We start from the raw sequence: 20,557 nt of genomic DNA on the forward strand, positions 1-20,557 counted from the left end.
AAGCGAACGCTTTAACCACTAGGCTACCTCAACGCCCTTATTAGAACGAACCTGGGATTCGATGGCACGACTAGATACTGCAAATAATCAATATTATATATATATATTCAAGAAAATACTTTGGCTGACGTTAGGATTGAATCTCGTAAATATAACCCATGCTTTGAAATGTGCTGATGGTATTAGTGATCCTTCATCTGGTCGCTCTATATTCCCCCATTCATCTCCCTGTGAGCACTGCTCAATAAATGAACGGTTCGCGGTTAACACAATAATACACCCGCTCCCCTAAAACTAGGTGTTGCCACAATCAGTTAATATTCCAAGATTAGTTCTGACGGAAACGGCCTGAACCTGATAAGAATATTGACAGAGATACATAATATTTACTTTGATAAAATGTGAAAATGAATTTATAATGACTTGCAAAGCGTGACAGAAGATTTGGAGATTGGTTCGCTGATTAAGTAAAGTGGTTCGTGTTTGTTGTAGGCTGCTTGCTCTCGAGACTGCGAGTCGAGTTTTCTCTGTAAGAAAAGACCCACTTGAGAAATACTATTCATCGCCTTGTGTCGACGTCTTATATATCGGGCTGTGAGAGGGTAGGTTAACGAGGGGAGTGGATTATAGGAGGTGCTTAGTTCGTGTTGTCTTGGTGTAGGTAAACACAGAGATATGGACTCCACAGACCTCTGAATCCCGTCAACTATGCAATAACTTCATAGATAGTAAAGAACTTGCACCGCGATCACTGCATGGGACTTATTCAGCAAACGAGCACGGTAAAAAATAACAATTTATTTTTCCTTCAGAATTATGTAGTTTCAAAATGTATGTAATATATTCATGTACATATAACAACAAAGCCCGTTTATACATACATGCTTACTTTGTACCAAATGCCACACGATCGACTAACGTTGACGTGTAACATCTTGTTTTTGTTGAACTAAAATTGATTGGGTGAATGGTGTATCCTGCCACAGTAAGCGATGCTACAGCTATTTAACCACAAAATCTATATAACCGATTCTTTTGAACTAACAAAACAACTGTTATGAGAGGTACGTATAGTAACGGTAAAACCTGTTACTGTTACACATATTTTCTATGCAAGCACGAGGAAGGATAAGGGCTTGGTTTGGTTCACTGGAATTGCCTTCTTTTAAATTACAGAAAACTTGGTATGACTATTTTCAGACATGTCCATATGGTTGACAACTAGTTTGTATTCTACTTACACGTGATTTTTTTCGATTTTAGCATACACAAAAATTGTTAAATATGTTAAAAGGGCTGAGGTGTATAACTTTAAGCTTAAATCTAACACAGTAAGTCCGTGACACAAGCATTATATGTTTGTAATGGTGTTATCTACATTTCCTTAGGAAATCATCTTGGTTGCAAGGCTTGTTCAAGTTCAAATAACACAAAATGCTTCCAGAAAACCTGAAAATCTTTTTTTTTCAACACTTTTTAGTTTTATTTACACATTTAGTGTCGTTTCAAGTTCACGTTTAATAAAGCAAAGTCTACATCTGATTCATATGAACACATCTCATAACTCCCATCACAATTTTTAAAGGTTTTTTCTTGAAAGGGCCCTTATTATACCTTACTGAACAATTTGTATTTTATTTTTTATTTATTTTTTTACTGAACAATTACTGCCACTAGTGAATGATACTGTATTCTCCGGTTGTTTATAGTCAAAGTCGGATAGAATCTCAAATATAAGTACCATGGCGCGGATGTTTAAAATATCCCCCTCTAAAAATGATTAGAATCCTGTATCACATATCATATTTACATGTATTTGATATATGATAATGTCAGTGACATCATTTCTAATTATCGTGGCACGTTCCAGATAACTTGCCTTGGTTGCCATCCCGCTTATTTATTTCTTATTTACTTCAGTCGTTTCTGACCCACAACCTGTGAACAAGTAAACATAATGAAAGAATAGTCTCCTTGTCTGCCTCCCCGTGAATTTACCCCAGCAGACATGGTCCTCAGTATTCCTTGTCCCCTCTACCCCCCTGCCCGCATGGATATTCGGGTCAGATTTCGTCCCCCCAACCCCCGAGGCCGCATGGATATTCGGGTCAGATTTCGTCCTCCGTCAGTACACCATGCTTGTCCCCCTACCCCCCTGGCCGCATGGATATTCGGGTCAGATTTCGTCCTCCGTCAGTACACCATGCTTGTCCCCCTACCCCCCTGGCCGCATGGATATTCGGGTCAGATTTCGTCCTCCGTCAGTACACCATGCTTGTCCCCCTACCCCCCTGGCCGCATGGATATTCGGGTCAGATTTCGTCCTCCGTCAGTACACCATGCTTGTCCCCCCTACCCCCCTGGCCGCATGGATATTCGGGTCAGAGTTCGTCCTCCGTCAGTACACCATGCTTGTCCCCCCTACCCCCCTGGCCGCATGGATATTCGGGTCAGATTTCGTCCTCCGTCAGTACACCATGCTTGTCCCCACTACCCCCCTGCCCGCATGGATATTCGGGTCAGATTTCGTCCTCCGTCAGTACACCATGCTTTTCCCCACTACCCCCCTGGCCGCATGGATATTCGGGTCAGATTTCGTCCTCCGTCAGTACACCATGCTTGTCCCCACTACCCCCCTGGCCGCATGGATATTCGGGTCAGATTTCGTCCACCGTCAGTACACCATGCTTGTCCCAACTACCCCCCTGGCCGCATGGATATTCGGGTCAGATTTCGTCCTCCGTCAGTACACCATGCTTGTCCCCCCTACCCCCCTACCCGCATGGATATTCGGGTCAGATTTTGTCCTCCGTCAGTACACCATGCTTGTCCCCCCTACCCCCCTGGCCGCATGGATATTCGGGTCAGATTTCGTCCTCCGTCAGTACACCATGCTTGTCCCCACTACCCCCCTGCCCGCATGGATATTCGGGTCAGATTTCGTCCTCCGTCAGTACACCATGCTTGTCCCCACTACCCCCCTGACCGCATGGATATTCGGGTCAGATTTCGTCCTCCGTCAGTACACCATGCTTGTCCCCCCTACCCCCCTGGCCGCATGGATATTCGGGTCAGATTTCGTCCTCCGTCAGTACACCATGCTTGTCCCCACTACCCCCCTGGCCGCATGGATATTCGGGTCAGATTTCGTCCTCCGTCAGTACACCATGCTTGTCCCCACTACCCCCCTGGCCGCATGGATATTCGGGTCAGATTTCGTCCTCCGTCAGTACACCATGCTTGTCCCCCCTACCCCCCTGGCCGCATGGATATTCGGGTCAGATTTCGTCCTCCGTCAGTACACCATGCTTGTCCCCCCTACCCCCCTGGCCGCATGGATATTCGGGTCAGATTTCGTCCTCCGTCAGTACACCATGCTTGTCCCCACTACCCCCCTGGCCGCATGGATATTCGGGTCAGATTTCGTCCTCCGTCAGTACACCATGCTTGTCCCCACTACCCCCCTGGCCGCATGGATATTCGGGTCAGATTTCGTCCTCCGTCAGTACACCATGCTTGTCCCCACTACCCCCCTGGCCGCTTGGATATTCGGGTCAGATTTCGTCCTCCGTCAGTACACCATGCTTGTCCCCACTACCCCCCTGCCCGCATGGATATTCGGGTCAGATTTCGTCCTCCGTCAGTACACCATGCTTGTCCCCACTACCCCCCTGGCCGCTTGGATATTCGGGTCAGATTTCGTCCTCCGTCAGTACACCATGCTTGTCCCCCTACCCCCCTGGCCGCATGGATATTCGGGTCAGATTTCGTCCTCCGTCAGTACACCATGCTTGTCCCCACTACCCCCCTGGCCGCATGGATATTCGGGTCAGATTTCGTCCTCCGTCAGTACACCATGCTTGTCCCCACTACCCCCCTGGCCGCATGGATATTCGGGTCAGATTTCGTCCTCCGTCAGTACACCATGCTTGTCCCCACTACCCCCCTGGCCGCATGGATATTCGGGTCAGATTTCGTCCTCCGTCAGTACACCATGCTTGTCCCCCCTACCCCCCTGGCCGCATGGATATTCGGGTCAGATTTCGTCCTCCGTCAGTACACCATGCTTGTCCCCACTACCCCCCTGCCCGCATGGATATTCGGGTCAGATTTCGTCCTCCGTCAGTACACCATGCTTGTCCCCCCTACCCCCCTACCCGCATGGATATTCGGGTCAGATTTCGTCCTCCGTCAGTACACCATGCTTGTCCCCCTACCCCCCTGGCCGCATGGATATTCGGGTCAGATTTCGTCCTCCGTCAGTACACCATGCTTGTCCCCACTACCCCCCTACCCGCATGGATATTCGGGTCAGATTTCGTCCTCCGTCAGTACACCATGCTTGTCCCCCCTACCCCCCTGGCCGCATGGATATTCGGGTCAGATTTCGTCCTCCGTCAGTACACCATGCTTGTCCCCACTACCCCACTACATATAAACCTCCAGTGGCAGCTTGTCGTTGTTTATTGAGGGTATTCTTTTCCCAAGATAACCTGCTCTCCGGGTTATTCTATAGAATGTCCCTACTCTCCGGGTTATTCTATAGAATGATCAGGGATATTAGACATAATTTCCCGGGCATTAAAGCAATATATAAAGTACAAAAAAACAAGTTTCAAAATTTTATTATTCACTTGAAACACCAATCGTTACATTTACGAGATTGTAACATTGAACACGACATGTGCCTGGTCCTTGTTCACCGACTCGGTTGTCGCCGTCTTTGCCGTTACCACGCACCCGGTTGTCCCTTCCGATGCAGTTGTCGCCGTCTCCGACTGAAGTCGCTTAGGTGCATTTGACAGGATGTCAGACATGTTAGCCTTCTGTACGTCCGATGTACGTTTGTAGCTTCGCACAGCTTCGCTCTTGTGACCTTCATGGAAAAAAGGAATATTCTTAAATTACAGAATTTCACGGATCAACTATCCAATCTGGGTCATTACAATTTGAATTTCACTCATGGTCAGAATGTGGTCTGTAAAATTAGGTGCAATTTACACTTTCGTTACACAATTTTATATTTTTAAGTAAAACTCGTATCACTTACGTCAACGACAAATACACAAAAATCATCGCCGTCTCCTCTCTCCATCCTCCGTCCCACGTGTACGACTTTAATCGCGAACTTCCAGCACGTGCAAATCATGGAAAGTCTGATGCCCGCGCATGTGCTTGGGTGTATTCGTTTCTGAGTTTCCCTCCTCCCTGCATTACAATTATCAAAATACAAAATACCCAAATAAAATTTTGTCATGAAAAAGTGTTTCGTATTTTCTGTCAATTTATATGACAGATAAAACACTTCCCCTCGGGTTTGGTTGAAAATGTAAACACTCTGCCTCGGGACAAAACCCCGGGCCTCCGGGCCATCGGTTTTGTCTCTCTGCCTCGTGTTTACATTTTCACCCAAACCCTTGGGGGCGTGTTTTATCCTTTACATATCTACCCCCAACTCCTCATGGATATACGGGTCAGATTTCGGGTCAGAGATGGTCCTGACTGCCTTTTGTTGGTCTCCCTGTGGATATACTGGGCAGAGATGGTCCTCACTGCCTCTTGTTGGTCTCCCTGTGGATATACTGAGCAGAGATGGTCCTCACTGCCTCTTGTTGGTCTCCCTGTGGATATACTGGGCAGAGATGGTCCTCACTGCCTCTTGTTGGTCTCCCTGTGGATATACTGGGCTGAGATGGTCCTCACTGCCTCTTGTTGGTCTCCGCTTGGATATACTGGGCTGAGATGGTCCTAACTGCCTCGTGTTGGTCTCCCTGTTGATGTACTGGGCTGAGATGGTCCTTACTGCCTCTTGTTGGTCTCCGCGTGGATATACCAGGCAGAGATGGTCCTCACTGCCTCGTGTTGGTCTCCGCGTGGATATACCAGGCAGAGATGGTCCTCACTGCCTCTTGTTGGTCTCCGCGTGGATATACCAGGCAGAGATGGTCCTCACTGCCTCGTGTTGGTCTCCGCGTGGATATACTGGGCAGAGATGGTCCTCACTGCCTCTTGTTGGTCTCCCTGTGGATATACTGGGCAGAGATGGTCCTCACTGCCTCTTGTTGGTCTCCCTGTGGATATACTAGGCTGAGATGGTCCTCACTGCCTCTTGTTGGTCTCCGCTTGGATATACTGGGCTGAGATGGTCCTCACTGCCTCTTGTTGGTCTCCCTGTGGATATACTGAGCAGAGATGGTCCTCACTGCCTCTTGTTGGTCTCCCTGTGGATATACTGGGCAGAGATGGTCCTCACTGCCTCTTGTTGGTCTCCCTGTGGATATACTGAGCAGAGATGGTCCTCACTGCCTCTTGTTGGTCTCCCTGTGGATATACTGGGCAGAGATGGTCCTCACTGCCTCTTGTTGGTCTCCCTGTGGATATACTGGGCTGAGATGGTCCTCACTGCCTCTTGTTGGTCTCCGCTTGGATATACTGGGCTGAGATGGTCCTAACTGCCTCGTGTTGGTCTCCCTGTGGATGTACTGGGCTGAGATGGTCCTTACTGCCTCTTGTTGGTCTCCGCGTGGATATACCAGGCAGAGATGGTCCTCACTGCCTCGTGTTGGTCTCCGCGTGGATATACCAGGCAGAGATGGTCCTCACTGCCTCTTGTTGGTCTCCGCGTGGATATACCAGGCAGAGATGGTCCTCACTGCCTCGTGTTGGTCTCCGCGTGGATATACTGGGCAGAGATTGTCCTCACTGCCTCTTATTGGTCTCTGGATATACGGACCAGACCATGTCCTCAGTACACCTTGTTTATCTCTTTCAGTGGATATTTCGGGGAAGAGACGGTCCACAGTTGATCATGTTTGTCTAAGCATGTGTATGGGATTGTTTGATACGTCGAAAACTACCTGTAAAAAGAAAAACAAAACATTTGTCCTCTGCCATGGATTCTGACCATGATGGATGTCCTGAAAAATAAATGTTTGAGGACAAAACAATTGATCGGCATGCAAAAAGATGTACGTGTTTTGAAGCGGTGACCGAATAAAATAGCTTGTATGTAAGAACTCTCTCACCCCTCTCTCCCAACGCCACAGCACACTAAACAGAAGGTCCCTTACAAAAGGATTGACCCAGTGTCCACTGCATACACCATGCGATAATATAGATAGCAAGTCTTAATCGGTTTAGATAGATGTATTTGTACTTAATCTAATTACTGTTGGCCTTGACGTCGCCTTACCTTTGTTTGTATATACCTACGCAAGCAGGTGTATGTTGATCACACTTATTTTTGTTATTTAGATGTTTATTATTCAAGCTATCATAACATTCTTTAAATCAACAAGTACTAATTGACTTCTGCTTCAATGGTTCCTATCCCACAGAGTGATTTACGATATGTCGGTCCCAGATCAAGGAGCAAGTCGTCAACACCAGGACAACCCGTCATAGAAGCATGGCTGGCCCTCCAAAGAACCATTAACTGTTCAATAACGCGGATCTGAATGTTGTTGAATGCAATATTGAAGCATAATAGAAGCAAGAAGTCAGGAGGCTTATAAGCATGTTAATATCACCTAATCATATAGTCCATGCTTACTTCATTAATTGCACCAGGAACGGCAATACAAGTGTATAGAAAGGCGACGGCCGATTTGATTGACGTCAACAATTGCTGAGAAAACACTTTCACTTATCAGGGCAACCCAGACCCTTCTGATATGGGAGTGTATTGACTCGGATGAATGACAGTCGACCTCCAGTGTTGGGTTGGGGCGATATCATTCACATCATAGACACCGTTAACTGCTCGCCCATCAGTGTTAGTGACAGACTCTTACTTGGAATACAAGTATTTACACTTTTATTGTCGTAATATTAACTGGGTTTTTTAATGTGCAAAGGAGGTAAGAGTCACGATATTTTTTTAATTTTACAAACACGTAAGTCTTCATGTTGCTAACTACATTTATTATATCTCTTACAGATTAACCTTGTGGTGCTAATAATCTTGGACAAGAAGTGGTGAAAATGAAAGGAATATATCTCTATTTATGGGCGTTATTGATATGGGAGACCTATGGTAAGTGCATACTGAACAATTCGGATGTCATTTTAAGTATTTTCTTTCATTTTGTGTGTATCACTACTTTTAACTATGAAATATGTTTAAGTGACAATTAGGTGACTTCTATATCCCAGATAATGCTAACGAGGGCTCGTCTGATTTTGTAATAAAATGTTTGGTGGCTGAATGGGTGAGGTTCAACGCTCAGCCCTGTGACAATATTTCAATTATACAACGTGACGTAGGTAATAGACGTTTAACACAGTAAGGTGTGTACAAACCACGAGTGAGTTGGGTTTAACGCCGCTTTTAACAGTATTCGAGTTATATCACGGCGTGTCAGCTTAATGTGGGAGGAAAGCCCGAAGTGATGCAGGTCTCAGACGTTTACCACTTCGGTGAAACCCACGAGCACGGGTATGTTGCTGACAAACCTAGAAACATAATCGGGGCGAACCGGGATTCGAACCCACAATCACAGGTATCTGGCGTGCCAAGGGACGCAGCTCTGCAGTACAAACCACGAACTTTACATGCCTGACTATTTGATATTCGGGGGTCGGGACTAGAGTTGGGGATGTGTGGGCTGGAAATATCCTGATAGGGATTAATACGTCCTAAGGTGAATCAATTCTCTGGACGTTCACTGTATGTTGAAGTGGTGATCGAAGAAATATTCCTTGTTGTGATATATGATTGTCAGCACAACACATGCCTTCTTATGATCTTAATCAAATCCAACAGTTTAAATACATGTCCGTTCTTCTCAGGGTCCCCCGTGGTCACATCGCCCCTACCTGACGGTAGCAGCACCGTCAACGTCCCGGAGAACACGGCGACGGGGACAGTAATCTTCACCGTCCTACCGACTACAGCTACATGGACGTACGCCCTGGCCCCCGCCGGGACTCCCTTCAGCGTTAACATAGGGGGGTCAGTGCAGGTGGCTTCTGCTCTGGACTTTGAAACGGCCCCAGGACCACATATATTGACCATTACGTGAGTGTATCTATAGGTGTAGGACGCGCCAGCTGTCGGTGTTTAGTGATGGGTGTGCTCGGAATAATTGGTTATAAGTTTTAATTAGCGCCTGTTTCTTTTGCAGTATTTTAATGTGGAGCCGAGCGCTTGTATCTAATCTTCAGTTGGAATCTCTTAACTTCTTAAACAACACGTGTTGTAACGCGTACGTACACATGGCTAATCGTAGAACGTTCCGAAAAGGGGTCACAGGCACTGAAAATTGACTTTCAAATATTATAGTTCGAGAGCATTATAATTGAGATTAAATGAGATTAACAGCATGATATATAAAATCAATGCACTTACTAAGCATTCACTTGATAAAGGAGCTAGGAGTAGCTCTGAAACGGCGTACAAAGAATAAACTAAAGTTGTTGCGCATAAAGAAAAGGCCATGTATTTATTCGACGATGTTGTGAGTGAGTGAGTGAGTATGGTTTTACGCCGCTTTTAAAAGCGGCGTTAAACCCAACTCACTCACTCACTCGGGCGGTCGGGTAGCCTAGTGGTTAAAGCGTTCGCTCGTCACGCCGAAGACCCGGGTTCGAATCCCGACATTGGTACAATGTGTGAAGCCCACTTCTGGTGTCTCCCGCCGTGATATTGCTGGAATATTGCTAAAAGCGGCGTAAACCAAACTCACTCACTCACTCACTCACTCACTTTTACGTGCGTAACTGTCTCACTTTCAAATATACGTACTTGTCATCATTTTTCGCAACGGATATAATAAATAAGCCCTTTTATTTCAGTGAGTTTAAACTTTTGCAGGGTATACTTCATAAAAAACATGTTGGACAACAGTGAAGAGTTTACAAATTTAAACAAATCATTATCCAAATTTCCAGGGTTACTGATCCCGCCGATCTTCCGCCAACTGACGTCACGCTCACAGTGATCGTGACCAACGTGTACGACGAGGCCCCGACCATCACGGGGACGTTCACCGCCACGACAGATGAGGAGGTGGCGGTGGGGACGACGTTGACGGTGGGATATACCGTAGCCGACGTAGAGACGGCTAACGGCGATGTCCTCACCTACAGTCTGCTGGGTGAGTGAGTTAACATCCGGACCCCGTTTAAAAAAACCGATTGGGTAGTGGCATTAATGTCGTAACTCCACAAGATAAATATTGATCGATCGTGAAATTAGAATTCCAGCACCTGTTATTACCATTAATGATTATTCATTTCATGAAATGGATTATTGTGTGAATAAATTAAGTTATAGGTCTTTATCGTTAAATTGCCCAATCAACGGATTTATTTCACGAAACATATTAGGTCGGTTGTCGAAATAAAAATAAGTAGTTCTAAAATGTTTTGAGTTATTTATCTCTTTTAACCAATGTCTGTCGAGGTAAAATAAATTTAAGAAATATAGTATGGGTCAGCGGGTCACTTTCCTCCGTTGATTGACGTGTTTTCACATTAATTTAATTACTAAATTCAGACGAGACGAAAAGAAATCTTTTTTTTATTTTATTGAACAATTTGAAATTTGGTTGTTGTCGGGTCAATAAAAAAAAGTAATAAGAGAAATATTTAATAGGACACGGCAGGTTAGAGAGCCACAGCCTGATGGTCGGGTAGCCTGGTGGTTAAAGCGTTTGCTCGTCACGCCGAAGACCCTGGTTCGATTCCCGACATGGGTACAATGTGTGAAGCCCATTTCGGGTGTCCCCCGCCGTGATATTGCTGGAATATTTCTAAAAGCGGCGTAAAACCATACTCACTCACTCACTCACTCACTCACTCATGGTCACTGTGTCTCGTACAGGTCCGGACGCAGCATATTTCCAAATTGACGCGACCACCGGAGCCATCAGCATCAGGGACCGGATCGACTATGACGCCGGTATCACCAGCCTCTCCATCACCGTGCAGGTGACCGACAGCGGGGGCAACACTGCGTCGCAGGCGATCACCGTCACCGTCAACGACATCAACGACAACACACCCGTCTGCTCACCCAGTACCATCTACGGCAGTGTTGCAGAGAATACCGGCACAGGTATACTTACTTCAAAACATTGTGCTTCATTTTTTATTTACCCGTAACATTACTCAGTCTTGATTTACCCGTGACATCATTCTTAACTTACCCGTTACACCGATCTTCATTTATCTGTAACACGGTTCTTCGTGAATATATTCCATGGCACTTCATGTGCCCGTTACATCATTCTTACTTTACCTGTTACGTCGTTCTTAATGTACCCGTTACATCGTTCTTCCTTTACCCGTTACATCGTTCTTCCTTTACCCGTTACATCGTTCTTCCTTTACCCGTTACATCATTCTTCCTTTACCCGTTACATCATTCTTCCTCTACCCGTTACATCGTTCTTCCTTTACCCGTTACATCGTTCTTCCTTTACCAATTACATCGTTCTTCCTTTACCCGTTACATCGTTCTTCCTTTACCCGTTACATCGTTCTTCCTTTACCCATTACATCGTTCTTCCTTTACCAATTACATCGTTCTTCCTTTACCCGTTACATCGTTCTTCCTTTACCCGTTACATCGTTCTTCCTTTACCCGTTACATCGTTCCTCCTTTACCCTTTACATCGTTCTTCCTTTACCCGTTACATCGTTCTTCCTTTACCCGTTACATCGTTCTTCCTTTACCCATTACATCATTCTTCCTTTACCCGTTACATCGTTCTTCCTTTACCCGTTACATCATTCTTCCTTTACCCGTTACATCGTTCTTCCTTTACCCGTTACATCGTTCTTCCTTTACCCGTTACATCGTTCTTCCTTTACCCATTACATGGTTCTTCCTTTACCGGTTACATCGTTCTTCCTTTACCCGTTACATCGTTCTTCCTTTACCCGTTACATCGTTCTTCCTTTACCCGTTACATCATTCTTCCTTTACCCGTTACATCATTCTTCCTTTACCCGTTACATCGTTCTTCCTTTACCCATTACATCGTTCTTCCTTTACCCGTTACATCGTTCTTCCTTTACCCGTTACATCGTTCTTCCTTTACCCGTTACATCATTCTTCCTTTACCCGTTACATCATTCTTCCTTTACCCATTACATCGTTCTTCCTTTACCCGTTACATCGTTCTTCCTTTACCCGTTACATCATTCTTCCTTTACCCGTTACATCGTTCTTCCTTTACCCATTACATCGTTCTTCCTTTACCCGTTACATCGTTCTTCCTTTACCCGTTACATCGTTCTTCCTTTACCCGTTACATCGTTCTTCCTTTACCCGTTACATCGTTCTTCCTTTACCCGTTACATGATTTATCCTTTACCCGTTACATCGTTCTTCCTTTACCCATTACTTCGTTCTTCCTTTACCCGTTACATCATTCTTCCTTTACCCGTTACCTCATTCTTCCTTTACCCGTTACATCATTCTTCCTTTACCCATAACATCGTTCTTCCTTTACGTGTTACATCGTTCTTCCTTTACCCATTACATCGTTCTTCCTTTACCCATAACATCGTTCTTCCTTTACCCGTTACATCGTTCTTCCTTTACCCGTTACATCGTTCTTCCTTTACCCGTTACATCGTTCTTCCTTTACCCGTAACATCATATAATGCAATAAAGCGTTCACCATGAGGTAGTTTGAAACGCTCCTCGATTTCTTATCCACTTTAACATCACTCACCCAACTCACTCACTCACTCACTCACTCACTTGACGTCCTCCGTATTCTGCTTGTAGGAACCGATGTGGCCAGTCTCGTGTGCACAGACGCCGACACTACACCCAACAGTGACATCACATACACCATCTTCAGCGGTGACGACGCCAACCCCAACGAAAAGTTTGCTCTGGCTGGCACCGCCATTCAGACGACAGCCACAGTCCTAGACTATGAGACCAAGTCAACGTACACCCTCATCGTTCACGCCGTCGACGCCCCCGCTACAGGCACCCCCAAGACGGGCACGGCCACCGTCATCGTGCAGGTGTGTATGTAGCCCCTGCTGCAACAACGACCATGACAACTGTTCTACTACATCTGCATCTAGGTGGGGTTTACCAAAGTAGTGAACGTAGTAGTCCACGATTACCCTGCCAGCAATGTCCTCATTTAAACGTAAGGGTCATGGGTGGCCCAGTCGTCTAAGGCGCCGCGATTCGCTGTGCAGAGCTGCGATCCCTAGTTGGTTCGAATCCCGGTTCGCATCGATTATGTTTCTAGTTTTGGCAGTACCATTCCTGTGCTCGTGGGTTTCACCGAAGTGGTAAACGTCTGAGACCTGCATCACTTCGGGCTTTCCTTCCACATCAAGCTGACACGCCGTGTCGTATAACTAGAGTACTGTTGAAAGCGGCAGGAAACATATTCACTCACTATATCTACGACCACAGCCGCTCATGCTGCTACTACCTTTACAAGATAATTCTTTATTTTAACCAATCAGAAACGTTCGCTGAGTTCAAGCCCGTGTTGCGCCGTAATTTCCGGTCACCTTTTTCTTGTTTACCTCAGCGGCGAAGCTTAGATCTGAGATTTGATGGTTGTGATAAAATAAATACGAGGTAAGGTGACCACAGATCATCCCGACTGTGTAGCCTATGGTTTATATAGCAGGTGCCAATATATTGAAATATGTGACATTCATATTTCATGCGATATCGAGGTGTGATTCGAACCGAGTGCGAAATTTTGAATAAGGACAAAGATGTCACTCCTTGTCTATATGTGTATAGGGGTGTGTTTTCATCTATACGAATATATTATGCCATACACGCTATCATCGAGTTCATGTGGCTAGTGCTCATACTTACGTTTATTATTCTGATAATAACAGCTCGTTGTCATCTCAAACAGAAACGTAACAACCCTTTAGGCTAGAATAAACAAGACGTACATGCTCTTTTTAGTCCATCATCGCATGCGAAACTGCTTCAGTACCACGACTTTATGACGTTTTACTGCGGGATTCGAACCCGGCTAATCGATGTGAAGAGCGAACACCTTAGGCACTTGGCCACCAGACCGCCGTAACACATTGGAATGGATTGTGTTGTATACTGTAAGACCGTTCTTGGCGTCATTAATATGGTAAAATATGCAGCTAAATGTGTTTTACGTATATATTAAATTTGTGAGTTTTACTTGTTTTACAGCGGATTTAATGAATATATATCACGTCCCTATTCGGCTGATAAGTCATAACGTTATTAAGACAATAAGCTGCACTGTGCCCCCTCCAGGTTTCTGCTGTGAATGAGGCCGACCCAGTCTGGGGGACTAATGTACCCGCGGGTACATCTTTCCCCGTGTCGGAGTCATCTCCCCTTGGGACCTCCATCGTTACCATAGCAGCCACGGACGCTGACCTTGGAGTTGACGGAGCCCTCACATACCAGCTCGTTTCAACTACACCAAGTACGTGTGTGACTGGTTATAAAACTAGATGGGCGTACATGTATATGATTAACAAAAGGACTCCTTTATAATTTTCAGGTACAATTAATTATGATTTTGAATGTTATATAAGGTCCGATCATGACAAATGACCGATTATTTGATATTCTTGGTAGGGACCTGAGGTTTTTTTCTGGAGATTAGAATATTTTTTTCAGCCGCAACTGCAAAACCAGATATACGCGTGGCCAGATATTTTTTAAATTAAAACTGTCAGCGTGAGTTTATAAAAAGAAAACACATTGCAACAATGTCTGAAGCAAAAAGAATATTTCAAGAATGTTCGGGGACAGTGTATTTTTTTTTGGTAAAATCCCAACCATGTATAACATAACAACTATGGTCACAATGTTCAGTCGCAGGGGCAGCTGTAACAGGCATCTTTACTTTGAATGCGGCAACGGGTGAGCTGACGACAGCGTCGACACTTAACAGAGAAAGCGTCACATCCTACACTGTGGTTGTAAGGGCAACAGATGGTGGGACACCAGCAAGATCAGTTGACGACACGCTCACCATTACTATCACCGACGTCAACGACAACGCTCCTGTCTTCACCGCCGCCAGCGTTCTAACTGGATCAATACCTGAAAGTTCCCTTGCTGGGACATCCATCTTAACGCTCGTTGCGTCAGACGCCGACGCAACGTCAACGTTGACCTTTTCAGTCACCGGCGGTGACGTTGTACCGGCAAAGTTTGAGTTCAGCGGCACGACGCCAGGACAGCTTCAGCTTGCAAGTCCCATCGACCTGGACCAACCGACAAACGACGCCGGCTCCTACAGTCTGACCGTCATCGTGACAGATGGAGGGACACCCGAGTTGACGGGGACGACGTACGTCACTGTCACCGTCACTGCCGTCAACCAACACACACCCGTCATGAACACGCCCTCCCCTGCTTCCACCGTGTCGGTACGTAATGCAAGAATCGGTAGAAATCTGCGGGACTTGAATTCCTTGAATATCCTTTCCACGAGTAGTAAACGTGGAAAGGTAATTCAAACGCCAAAATTAACCTTGGTACGTACCGAACAAAATTGTGAAATCAATAAAAAATAAATAAATAAATTCAATGAATAATCAATCAATTATGTTGAAACACACAGTTTCAGTTTACAAAAAGGCAGTACAATGCATATGGGTCAAATACGTGGATGAAAGAATAAGTAACAGATCCTAGAAATAATGTCACTGTCGAATATCATGAAACAGGCCTTTCTCCGTTCTTGAAACCAGAAACGTTTTGGAAGCTGACTGGAATTCGGTGTCCAAAGCGGTATCAAACCTCACTTAGCAAGTAGATAAGACACTTGGGTCGAAAAAGCGCCCCCTTGTTGCTCTTATATGGCATCTTCCCGAGGCAAGAGAGTTAACTGACTTTAAAAGTCCACTTTCCACCCTTGTCTAACTAGGCTGAAATTTCTGGGTTCGATCGTAGCGCCACCAGTGGTTATTACGAGTTATGTCCCTTCTAAGCCTCTCCTATGGGTCAATCAGATTCCACCTCTCGTATCACTTGCATCATGCGGCATGGTATCTCAGTGAGCTAGCACTATAAATCGGCATCAGTCCGGACTAGTACAAGCAGCCACACACACACATACACGTGCATGCACGTCGCTATATAAGTGCAATAATCTTGGACGCGACGTTAAACCCAATTTCACCTCACCTTCTATGTTCGAAAACAACCAGGGGCGGATAACTTGAATTCCACACCCTGTCGCCCTGACAGCACTCGGTATTTTACTACCACTTCAATCATGTGCTACCACTGACAATGACAGCAAATAAACCGACAAGTCTCCACTGCCATATAACAACAGCACGCAATCCCTGTATACATATTTGGACTTGCACATGGACACCTCACAACGATGTATAGTTTACTATTCTTACCTAGACTTTGATATTTGTTATCAGATACCCGAAAATACTGGTGTTGGGACGTCTGTTGCAACTGTAACGGCGACGGACAACGACATCGGCACTGATGGGACGCTGACATACGCCATTTCAAGTAAAACAGTGTTGTTTTATTTTTACTACTGTGTCGGGTTAGTTAATTGCGGTTGTTGGCCAGTTTCATATATTGTAGATTAATCCACGAGTTACGACGGAGATAAAGATTATCTATCCCTGGTGAATGAATGGTTCAAGTTCCTTGAGTGTCTTACCGACCTTATTTACAATCACATGTTTTTAACCGACCACAAGAAAAGAAACACATTACAAACTAACTTTAACATGAGCATGTTTCTTCACCAGATGGCAATACCGGCACAGCCTTTAATATTGATCCAACACTGGGCGTGATTCGAACCCAGGCGGCTTTGGACTTCGATGCGGGGCCACAGCAGTACCTTCTCGAGGTGACAGCGACAGATGGAGGTGCGACGGCGCTGATCGGGACGACGACCGTCACTGTTGACATCACCAACGTCAACGACAACGCTCCAGTGTGCCCCTCTTACTTCATCACGCAGTCAATGGCAGAGGCAGTCACAGCGGCAACTACGGTACACTTTGCGTTCCACAGAGAACACCATATATTAATTTTTATAGCTAAAATGGATAGAATTATCATTAAACCGCCCGCGTGTTATCAAAAAATGAGCGGGCCACTGTAACTTGATAATGCCCTCATATTGCTTGACGACGGGCCATTATCACGCCCGTTGTTAGGTGACGTCATAGGATAGGGATAGTGACGTCACGTTCAATAGTGACGTCATCTGGTTTGTTCTATGACGTTTCCATATTTGTAAAAGTTGGTCAGTGACATTGGTGTTGATTGCAGTAAATGTTTCAAAACCACAGAGAACACATCTTGCATACGGATAAATGTATGTTAATATAATACATCTAATACTTTTTCATGTAACTTGTAGCGACGTGTAAAAATGTTAACATTCTCTGGATGATAAATCTTTGAATGGAGGCCAAGTTTAAAATGAGTCATTAATGGCAAATAGTATCGTTTGAAAGTGGTCATTAAGCTTATTTAGCTTGATAATCTTATTCTATATTTTTCACGAATTTGTGACACAAACTGTTTTCCATTTATTTACTTTATTGATATTGAAAATCATTTGAATTGTGTATCCCTGACATTGACTTATTAAATTATTACGCTTGTTTTACACATAACAATATGCCAAAGTTTATTTTGGACATTGTTCCTCTATGTATTCAATTATAACAAATATATGTTAAATTGGTGTCTCATCATACAATTTTATTCAGATATGTAAAACAATTTACTTTCGTAGTTTAGTGCCTCAATAACAAGGATAACCACTTGCAAACATTCGTCTGAATAATTTAGAAACATCCCGAAAATATTCTGAATATACTTTTGCCACTGGTACTTAATAGATCGACTTCAGGAAAAACGCCAGCACTGCTAAACACCGTGGAACCTGATCAAGCCCATCATATGTTGTAGTTGACGACAATAACGTGCACAGACGCGGACACCGCCGACATCCTGAGCTACACCATCACAAGCGGAAACATCCCCGTCTTCTTCAGCATCGTCACTACAACAGGGGAGATAACTACAACAACACGTAAGATATAACACAGTTGTGTACCATTGTTTCAAGGTTTTCAGGACATGTGTGACAGTTCATTTCGAAAATCATCATAACCTTACCCTCTCGGTTCACCTGAGGAACATAAGAAACTATAGCTCATTTTCACTTGAAAATATATTAATTTAGCGATGATATTATATCTACAAATCTATACACTTTTAGTCAGCTCTCAAAGAATTCTTTTACATGGTTGTAAATACAGTCCTAGTTCCATTGAAAACTTTTAGAAATTGAAAAAAATGTTTCGCATAATATACAACTGACTGACTTAGACATTTTATCTTTGAAAATCAATAAATATTCTTTTTTCGGCACAAGTTTACAACATTTCAAACATAGTATGGGCCATTAAATTTTCTTACCCCCGTCTTCATTGAAGCAAAACCAAAATTATTCGGCCACATATTACCTTTTTTAACAAACTGAAACAGGAATGAGTGATGGTTAAATCTAACAACAGTTTTCAATTATCAAAAACAAACTCGGTATACTTTCTTTTGTCCCTCAGTGTATGAGGGAAATATAGGAAAATATTTGATAATAAAGAAGTGATAAAAAAAGTTCAAACATTAATTATCTAAATATTTCCTGTTTTTACTTTCGACACGATTTTTACTTAAAGAACATTCTTAATTCAAGGCACTGATAAATGGCACTTAAACGATACCATTGTTTTCTACAGCGTTCGACTACGAGGGCACGAGGGAGTTCACGCTGAACGTAAACGTAGTCGACAACGGCGCTACGCCCAACTCTGTAGATGTAACGGTCAAGGTGTTGGTCACTCCCGTAAATGAGTTCGATCCTGTCTTTGCTCCGGCTGCCTACACAACTACTGTTCCTGAAAGCTCAGCCATTGGGACCAACGTCGTACAGGTGACGGCGACGGACAACGACCAGGGCGCATTAGACGGCACTGTCAGATACAGCATCACCGTCGGGGACAGTCAGGGCAGGTTCACTATAGACGAGGCCACGGGGCAGATAACCCTTGCCAAGCAGCTAAATAGAGAACTGGTTAACTCGTATACCCTCACTGTTACCGCAGCTGACGACGTTGCTGGGTCTGGGACGTCGAGGATGGTGACGACGTCAGTGACAGTGACGGTTGGAGACGCCAACGACAACTCCCCCATATTTAACCCTAGTTTCTATACGTCAAGTCCTATTGAAACGTCAGTTGCACTGTCGGTCATTTTGACGGTAACAGCCACTGATGACGATCTCGCCAGTAATTCGGCGCTGACCTACACGGTGATCGCTGGAGATCTCACAGGTGTGTTTGAATTTAATGGTGCTGATTTGAGAATAGCAGCAGGGAAGAACCTCGACTACGCCACAATACCAACATTCGACCTCACTATTCAAGCTTCAGACGCTGGCGCCGGGCCCCTGACGGACACAGCTCGTGTGGTCATTGACGTCCAGCCAGCCAATCAAAACTCTCCAGTTTTCACAAACCCAAACCAAATTATCACAATCAATGAGTCTATTGCTATTGGAAGTACAGTTTTAACAGCCATAGCAAGTGACGCCGATTCTGGAGCATTCGGAACTGTGAATTACACCATCATCAGCGGCAACACTCCCGCTGGCAGCTTCGTGATTGACAGCACGACGGGGGACATCTTGGTGTGGTCGCAACTGGACTACGACATCCCTCCTACCTTCTTCAACCTGACCCTAGAGGCGAAGGACGGAGGTGGAATGACAAACACCACGTGGCTCTACATCGATCTAAACGACGTCAACGACAACTTCCCACAGTTTGCCCAAAACGTATACAACATCGCTGTTGATGAGAATCTTGCCACTACCACGTCAGTTGCTCAGATTGTTGCTACAGACGCTGATACGGGAACAAACGGTCAAATCGACTATTCCATCACTTCCGGTGACGGGCAGACGACATTTGCTATTGACGCGACAACTGGCGACGTCACAACAATCGCGGCTTTAGACTACGAGACAAAGACAACCTATAACCTAGTCATCCAGGCTATTGACAGAGGAACCCCTACGGCAAACAGTGCCACGACTTTGGTGGTGATAACCCTCAACGATCTGAACGATAATACGCCTATATTCACTCCGTCAAATTTTACCGTTGATCTTGATGAAAACGTTGCCATAGGAACGTCAGTGGCTACCATGGCAGCATCAGACGCTGACTCTATCGCCAATAGTAACGGTATTTTTACATACAGTCTCACCAGCACCTTTTTTGCGATCAACTCAACAACAGGGGAGATTACCACGCTTGTTGCCATTGACAGAGAAGTAGTCGATAGGTGAGTACATTTGCAAACCTGAGTGGGTGAGTGAGTGAGTTGTGTTTGAAAAAAATGAAATTGTTCAATGGACATGATAGATGTTTTAAAAAATGTGTATGCCTTTAAGCGCTGACTGAAAAATAATCTGTCTCAAACCATCCTTAGGTAGAAGTGTATATCATTAAATAGCTGATGGAGATGAAACTGCTTGATGATGTTGTA

At 44.8% G+C, this 20,557-nt stretch overlaps 1 protein-coding gene across 1 annotated transcript in view; it reads left to right on the forward strand.

The window, feature by feature from the left end:
• Window positions 1–620: 620 nt before the first annotated feature.
• The window catches only part of LOC124117036 (protocadherin Fat 4-like), a 30,921-nt gene continuing 10,984 nt past the window's right edge, over window positions 621–20,557 (forward strand). Inside the window, exons 1-12 of the mRNA XM_046478716.2 lie at window positions 621–782; window positions 7,940–8,035; window positions 8,791–9,019; window positions 9,892–10,097; window positions 10,826–11,059; window positions 12,743–12,990; window positions 14,246–14,420; window positions 14,816–15,375; window positions 16,387–16,483; window positions 16,732–16,982; window positions 17,912–18,035; window positions 18,745–20,353. Coding sequence (XP_046334672.2) covers window positions 7,984–8,035; window positions 8,791–9,019; window positions 9,892–10,097; window positions 10,826–11,059; window positions 12,743–12,990; window positions 14,246–14,420; window positions 14,816–15,375; window positions 16,387–16,483; window positions 16,732–16,982; window positions 17,912–18,035; window positions 18,745–20,353 — 3,785 coding nt within the window. The 5' untranslated portion in view covers window positions 621–782; window positions 7,940–7,983. The remainder of the gene's footprint in view (window positions 783–7,939; window positions 8,036–8,790; window positions 9,020–9,891; window positions 10,098–10,825; window positions 11,060–12,742; window positions 12,991–14,245; window positions 14,421–14,815; window positions 15,376–16,386; window positions 16,484–16,731; window positions 16,983–17,911; window positions 18,036–18,744; window positions 20,354–20,557) is intronic.

This window comes from Haliotis rufescens, unplaced genomic scaffold (genome assembly GCF_023055435.1).
Source record: "Haliotis rufescens isolate VD_foot unplaced genomic scaffold, xgHalRufe1.0.p SCAF_45, whole genome shotgun sequence".
Lineage (NCBI taxonomy): Eukaryota > Metazoa > Mollusca > Gastropoda > Lepetellida > Haliotidae > Haliotis > Haliotis rufescens.